Source organism: Fringilla coelebs (genome assembly GCF_963513975.1).
Source record: "Fringilla coelebs genome assembly, chromosome: 1".
In the NCBI taxonomy this organism is placed as follows: Eukaryota; Metazoa; Chordata; class Aves; order Passeriformes; family Fringillidae; genus Fringilla; species Fringilla coelebs.
This window is the reverse complement of record NC_140028.1, coordinates 119607017-119614605: the sequence shown is the minus strand read 5'-3', so window position 1 is coordinate 119614605 and position 7589 is coordinate 119607017. Positions and strand designations below refer to the sequence as shown.

The following is a 7589-nucleotide window of genomic DNA, read 5'->3' as shown; positions in this document are numbered from 1 at the left end:
GCAGAGATGCCAAGAACACGAACACAGATCCCCTGCTTACTCCAACAAAACGCAAAAACCAAGCTGCCAGCCGTGGGAAGCGGCACCAGCGCGACGCGGAAAGAGCGCTGCCCGAGCACCCCCGCCTCGCCTTGTCTGGCCTTGCCCCACAGCTCCGGTCTGCAACGCCCCGCTCAGCGGGATCAGCGCTGCCCTTGAGGGCTCTGCTCAGCACCGGAGACGGATTGCCTTATCCATCCATCCATCTACCCACCTACCCACCCGGACCTGGTCCTGCTTCCCCGACTCCACGCTCACAAAGCCCGCAGGGCCGAGCCCAGCTGCGGCAGGGATGGGCGGCAGGTCCTCCCAGGGCACACGCCGGTCAAGAGGCTGGCAAGGGAGAGAAGGGAAAAAGAATTTATCAATGAGTTTTCCGTAATTTTTCAAGCTTTGGAGCAGTGCATGCTTCACAACGTGTGGTGGAAAGCAGTGCAGTCCAGAGTGTGTTACGTGCATGATGTGCATTTGCATGGAAAAATATGTGCGTGTATACACAGGGAGAAAGGGATAATGGTGGCTACAGCCCTGTAAAAACTCGAGGTTTATCACCCTGAAAACAGTATGCTTATTGCTAGGAGCACTCCTTAATCCATGCATCCAGCAGACCGGGAATCTTGTTTGCTTGTTTGTTTGTTTGTCTCTCTGCATCCTGCTCGCAGGGGTAGACGGAAAATCACAGCATGTTTCCTATTGCGCTGCCTGTTTCCCACCGGAGCGACGTCACCTCAGATATGCCAGTAAATTCCTTACCGGGTTGGGATTGTAATTGGTTGAATGTTTTCTGTATCCTGACTAGCCAATAACACTCCGAGAAAAAAAAATTTAGAACAACCTAGTTACGACAGATGGCGAAAAATGACTTGACATTACACATGTGAGGCAATGTTAACTAAAGATGAGATCCTTACCGCATTCATTAGAAATATCATAATATGCCAAAAAGATTACACGTGCCACTGTATTTATGGTACAAGGTCCCTTATTTTCAGACAAGTGCTGTCCAAATTGTTGCCCTTGTCATGTGTGTTTCAACAACATCTGCTAGCTAGCATAAGCTCTGGCCTTGATAACTTGCATTTTTCTGAGCCTGAACTGCTCTTGGCAGACCTTCTTCTTCCATCCCCTCCCCACTCCCCCCCCCCCCCTTTCCCGCACCGAAAGTAGATAATAATTTGTGCAAAACAATTAATTAAAAAGAAGAAAGGAAAGGAGACATAAAACCTCGATAAAAGAGCAAGAATCATGGAAAAATGGGAAAAGCAAAGGAAAAAAATAAGAACAAACGATAAACGGCAGACAGCCGGAATAACTACAGTTACAAGTTAAATAGTTGTATCTTTTCATATGTAAAAAGTAATAAATATATAACTGCATTTCCAAATGGTAAACTAACATTTTAATCTCAGTAAACAGAAAGCAATGACAATTATACCGATAGGAACCGATATTGACCCAGAGCAAGAAAACAAAGCTATTTTTACATTCAAATGTCAGCAGCGCATTTCTTTATCCTCAAGTTTGCAAAGGATTCTTAGAAGCCTTATATATGCAGTTAGGCGGAAGCTGATTGCCAGCAATAAATAATGCATCCAAGGAAGAGGCTTGAGTACGTATCTTCTCACTTCCAGGATGCAGCTAAGGATCTTCGCCTCAATTCTACATCAAGGTTGTGGCTTAAAGCAGTCAAAGGGCTATTTAATTGTCAGGCAAGGCTTCCCCCCGCGGAACTCTCTCCGCATGTTACAACATCTTTGCAGCTCCATATGCATCTCTTTTTCACACTTCCCTCTCCATCTCAGGCTCCTACACCTGGCGCATCACGCATTTAGCCCATTCGCTCCGGCTCTTCCTTTCATCTTCCCAATGGCAGACGTTTCTATTTATCCACTGGCAATCAATGTGTGGCGTCACCGGTGGTACTGTAATGACGACTGCACCATTGAGGATGACAGCTTAGAAAGAAGAGGGCAATGGTGATCCCTCCCAGAGCAGCATAGCAGAGTGGAGCGCTCGCATCACAAGGTCACCCTATCTCACCGCTGGCTCCTCTGCATTGGCAGGAGGGGGTTGCTGGGTTTGTACAAGGCTGGGGCGGGAGCAGCGGGGAGGGGGGGAAGAGATCTGGGTTTTTTTCCTCCCCTCCCTTAAGCAAAGCCACAATGGAAACCAGGAAGGAGATGGTGATGTTTCTGGAGGGGACTACTCTTGGCGCTCTAGTTGGCAAGAGGGTGCCTAATTTGTCCGAAGCAGTGGGGAGCCCCGCTGCGGAGCCGCAGGAGAAGATGATCCATCGGAACTGCATCAGCCCCAGACCTGGCCCCTTGTCGTCCCGGGAGAGAGGAGGAGGAGGAGGTGGCGGAGGAGAAGACGAAGAGGAGGTGGAGGTGCTGCCAGGGACAGGGACGGTGCCGGAGAGCCGCTCGGCGGCGGCAGCACTGCTTTCGGCCGGACAGCAGCCCCCCGTCCCGGAGCTACCCTCCAGCAAAGGGCAGCAGAGCAGCTCGGACACCGAGTCGGATTTCTATGAGGAAATCGAGGTGAGCTGCACCCCGGACTGCGCCACGGGGAGCGCCGAGTACCAGCACAGCAAAGGTACCCAACTCCTTCCCATGCCTCCAGCCCCACGTCCGCCCCGGGGCTGGGTGGCAGCACTGGTGGGGCGGGGGGGCTCTCGGAGGGGATTTTCCCCTCGCCAGTCGAGCGAGGGGCAAAGAAATCGGGTGTGTGTGTGTCTGCGCGTGTGTGATCTCTTTCATGACTGTTTGCTCACCTCCCTGCCACCGGGAGACTTGTTAGGGAGTCAGAGGACACGACACCGGGCAGCCCCCGCGTCCCTGGAGGGGAGCCAGGCTTCCCATCGTGGATGCGTCAGATCTGCGGCTTGTCCCGTAGGATCTTTTTGGCCAGGACAACCACGCGCTCCCCTCTTCAATCTGCTCTATTTTATTTTTATTCTTCCCCATCGCCTAGACAGTGCATACTTCAGGAAATCCCTTACGATCCCCCTCACCGGCGTTTTTTTTTTTTTTTTGTATGTGTGTGTGTGGGGGTAAGATCAAAAGGGTTTTCTGGCCAAGAGCTGTTTGTGGTTTTGCAGGGTGAAATGTGCCCGGGCGAGTGCGGAAGCGCCCATAAAGACTGTAAAATCTCTCGCCGACTCATGCCAGCCCCAAGTGCGGTAGTGAGGGCCTTGTTTGCACGTTGGGTTAAAAAAAGAAAAAAAAAAAGAAAAAAAAAAAGAAAAAAAAAAAGAAAAAAAAAGGAGAGGTCCAAATTACCTTGTCACTTCTATGTCTCGGTGGCGCCAGCTCGGAAATGGTCCCAATGAATTAATTGCCTTTGGTCTCGGGCACAATGAGGGAGAGTTGCATTTGAAAGCAAAGGCAGCGGACAGGCCCCTTTTCCCCCTGCCCCCACTCCCCACTCCCTATTCCCACCTTCCCAGCCCGGCAAAGACGTCCCTACCCTGACAACAACCCACTTCTCCCCCCTCCCTGTTCCTCAATCACTTCAAGAAATCGGGAAGCGTAGAGAGCGCTGTCTGTCCTCCCTCGCCCCTTAGAGGCTCGTTGAAAATATCCCATCCTGTTCTTTGGAGGCTGAGCGGAGATCCCTAAGGCCTCACCTTCCCCTCAGAGAGAACCGTCCCTGTCTGATGGCTGTTCCACTCCTGGGTCCTTGCTGGCCTGGAGGAAGGAGCAGCGGAGCCGTGCTACATGGATGGCGGGCACACCTGCCTTTTCCGGGCACTCAGGGTCGGGGGATGCTGCGGCGCTCCGGTTTCCCGGTGCGGGAAGCGAGTGGAAGGCTCAGAGAGCAGACACCACCATTGCGGGGGGTGTGTGTCGGGGAGGGCGGGGGACAGGTAACCTCCCAGACAGCGCGAATATGCCCCTCTCAAACCCTCAGGCGGTGTTTCATCCCCTTTCTCTCTGCCCTCCTCCCCGGTCCTTCTTGGACGCCAGTACCCCAATACCCTCAGTACACCGGGCCAGGCACGGAAACGCGAGATGGGGTGGAATGGGGGGCCGAAGTGGCTTCGCTGGGGAGGCGGACGGCGAGCATCCCTGGTGCCCGCCCGCCTCCGAGCGTGTGTCGTTGCTCCGGGCTCCCCACGCAGGGCCGTGCTCCGAGGCGTTGGCCGGCAGCCCCAGCGGCGGGGGGGATCACCCCAAGGGCAGCGGAGGCAGCGGAGGCTCCCAGGGCTCGCTGGCCTGCAGCGCCAGCGACCAGATGCGCCGCTACCGCACCGCCTTCACCCGCGAGCAGATCGCCCGGCTGGAGAAGGAGTTTTACCGGGAGAATTACGTGTCCAGGCCCCGGAGATGTGAGCTGGCGGCTGCTCTAAATCTGCCAGAAACCACCATCAAGGTACACGCAGCTCGGACATGTTTCCAATTAGCACGATATAAATCTGTATGGCCAAACTTCCTTGCAAAACTCGGGAAAGCACTTCGCCGGCATAACCCTCCCTCTCAGCTCCCCCCGCCTCCGCCCCTTTTCTGGCCCTGCCCGCACCCTGCAGCAATGCGGGAGATGGGACACGGCTCCCGGAGCCATCCCGGCCAGCGCCGCTAATCTGCCCTCTCCCTAGCAGATTATTTTTGATCCTCCCTTCGTTTCAGTCCAAATCTCGCTCAGCTCTTGGGGGAGGGAAGAGAAAGCCAGTAGCAGATCTTGTTTCGATCTCGCTTTGCTTTGCCTTTTCCAAAACATTTGCACATGAAAATAAACCCCATAGCAACAATCCCAGGTAGTTCTGGATGCGAAAGGGCAGCAATGAGGCAGAGCCGCCCGGCTGGCCAGAACCCAGGGACGGGGGATGAGCAGGACAAGCCCTAACAAGCAAAGAGGAAAACAAGCACCCTGAAAGGGCTGTTCCTCTGGGTCTCCCTGTAGATTTTTATAGGGGCTTAACTGATCCCTCTGTACGTGCTGACAAGTCCCTCTAGGAGAGAAAGCTGGCGCCGGTCTCCGCTCTCCGGCAGACCCACGTCCGCCGCACCGCCCTGGGAGTAGGGCCGGGGCCGGCGGCCAGGCGGGGAGCGGCGGCGGCGGGTGACGGCTCTCGCCTCTCCTCTGTCCGCAGGTTTGGTTCCAGAACCGCAGGATGAAGGACAAGCGGCAGCGCCTGGCCATGACCTGGCCTCACCCGGCCGACCCGGCGTTTTATACGTACATGATGAGCCACGCGGCAGCCACCGGGAACCTGCCGTACCCATTCCCGTCCCACCTGCCCCTGCCCTACTACTCCCACATGGGCATCGGCGCCACATCGGCCTCTGCCGCCACCCCCTTCAGTACCCCCCTGAGGCCTCTGGATACCTTCAGGGTCCTCTCCCACCCGTACCCGAGACCTGAACTGCTGTGCGCCTTCAGACATCCCTCTCTCTACCCTGCCCCAACTCATGGACTCAGCAGCGCCGGGGGCAGTCCCTGCTCCTGCCTGGCATGCCACAGCGGCCAGTCCAACGGGCTGGCGCAGAGACCCTCCGGATCAGACTTTACCTGTTCGGCCACAACCAGGACTGACTCTTTTCTCACTTTCACGCCCTCTGTGCTGAGCAAAGCCACCTCAGTTTCCATGGACCAGAGAGAAGAAGTACCTTTAACGAGATAAACCTTGCTCTCAGGGTTATTAAATACTCATCCCTTTCCCGGACTTCTCTTCGAGTTAATGTACCTACAGCCCATGTTTATTTAATCGTGTTCTCTCCTCAGCCGCGGACACTCACAGAAAAAAGAAAAAAAAAAGAAAAAAAAAAGGAAAAAAATAAAAAGAGACTAAAAATAGCTCAGTCTTAAAAGGATTTACATTCCAAGGGGGGAAAAACAAAAGAAAGAAGAAGGAAAGAATTACTAGTGATTTATTTCTAAGAAGGAATTTAGGCACGAAGGAGAAAGAAAATCAACTCGAATGAAATATGGTCCAGCCAGCCACATACAGAAATGTGCTGGGACTCTCTTTTCCGTGGATAGACTTCTTCCCAAGGGCTGGGGGATTCTGCGGATCACAACAAACCTTATGCACAAATCTATGAGACGGAGAAGGAAAATCTGAAATACTTGAAAGAAACACTATCTTGATAACGAAATGGCTTGTGCGCATGAAGAAAGCAAAAATGTAATCCCTCAGTGTTCAGAAAATAAAAACAACAGACAAACAACAAAAACAAACCCCAAAAGGTTTTCCGGTTTGCAACTCGGCAGTATTATCCAGTTGTCTCTATGGAAAATAACAATGCTTTACCATAAAGAAAACCTGTCATTCTGTACATTACTTTCGTAGTTTAATTGCATTCTTTACCCTCCCTTGTCTCGTCCTTCGTTGCGAGCAGAAATCCAGCATTTCATTTCCTCTTTCATTCCAAATTTTATTTTTAAGAGGCAGACTGGAGCTGGCAGGGGAAAAATACGAGCTCCTGCATCTTTATGGGTCAGAGCTATTTGTCCTTTAAATAACAATGTCCTATTATCAGTCACTGAAATGTGCACACACTGACGAAATTAGCAAGTGATGTATATGTAAAGAGGGTTTTTGAATATCGAATGTACAATGCTCCGCGAGCAAAGACCCCGTGCCAAACGCTAACAAGCCGCCAAGGGAAGAGATTAGAGGTGACAGGGAGCACAACTCCTTCAGACAATCACCAGTCTGTAAATTGGAGCAAAGGCGATTTCCCTTCCTTTGTACTTCAGCCTTCAGTTCTCTCATTGCCTTTTCCTTGCTGTGTCTTCTCTTTATTATTTTTTAAATCTTATTTTTGAAGTAATTATTTCATTTGTCGGGTTTTGTGTTTCTTTCTCCATCCCTGATCTTTGCATTTGTGTGTGTCCTGCACACTGGTCACTCTTCCTTCTTAAAGAGTATTTCTTTCACCCACCCGTCCCCTATCCAGAAGGCATTTCGGAAGAAAGTAGCATAATTGCTTTTGCTTGGATTTCTGTAACCCTAAGTTAAAAAAAAAAACCAAACCAAAAACACGGGCACGGAGCTGGATAGTGGTTTCTTCCAAAACCGACATGATTTTTTTCATTCTGTTTAAAATAGTAAAAAAATTACACTGCCATAATTTGTTACCATAACGGAATAAAACTTAATAGCAACAAAAATAACAACATCAAAACCGATAATAACGACACGTTTTAACAACCTCTCACCCATTTTGTTGTCGTGTTTGTTAAAAAAAAAAAAAAAGGTTAAAATGTTGCCTAAGACGAATTTCACCGTGCAGTTTCTAATAGTTACAGTTCAACAAGCAAGAAAATAAATGCTGGACAGAACAAAGACTTGTTGACACTTCTGTATCCACTTTGTACTAAATTGCTCAGAAGCCTCTGGTTTACTGCCACACCGGAGACTTTTTGTCTTTAGGAGAGGGAATGCATAGCAGCGTTTCCCTATAGCGGATGGAGAGCAGGGAAGAGACACGGGCGTGCCAAGATATATTTTTTCCAATAAAAAATATTGTTTATTAGAGCTTTAAAAAACCCCATCCAAAGTCACAATCTTTAAATCATTAACGCCAGATTATTCCACCCTTTAT

The 7589-nt window shown here is 50.9% G+C and overlaps 1 protein-coding gene across 1 annotated transcript; it reads left to right on the top strand.

Moving 5' to 3' along the window:
* Positions 1-2201: 2201 nt before the first annotated feature.
* Positions 2202-5753, top strand: EVX1 (even-skipped homeobox 1; the record flags this gene model as incomplete). Its single annotated transcript, XM_084206323.1, has 3 exons — positions 2202-2634; positions 4163-4413; positions 5132-5753. 3 exons carry the CDS (start codon positions 2202-2204, stop codon positions 5660-5662), a joined length of 1215 nt encoding a protein of 404 aa, XP_084062449.1. The 3' UTR covers positions 5663-5753.
* Between the last annotated feature and the right edge of the window lie 1836 nt (positions 5754-7589).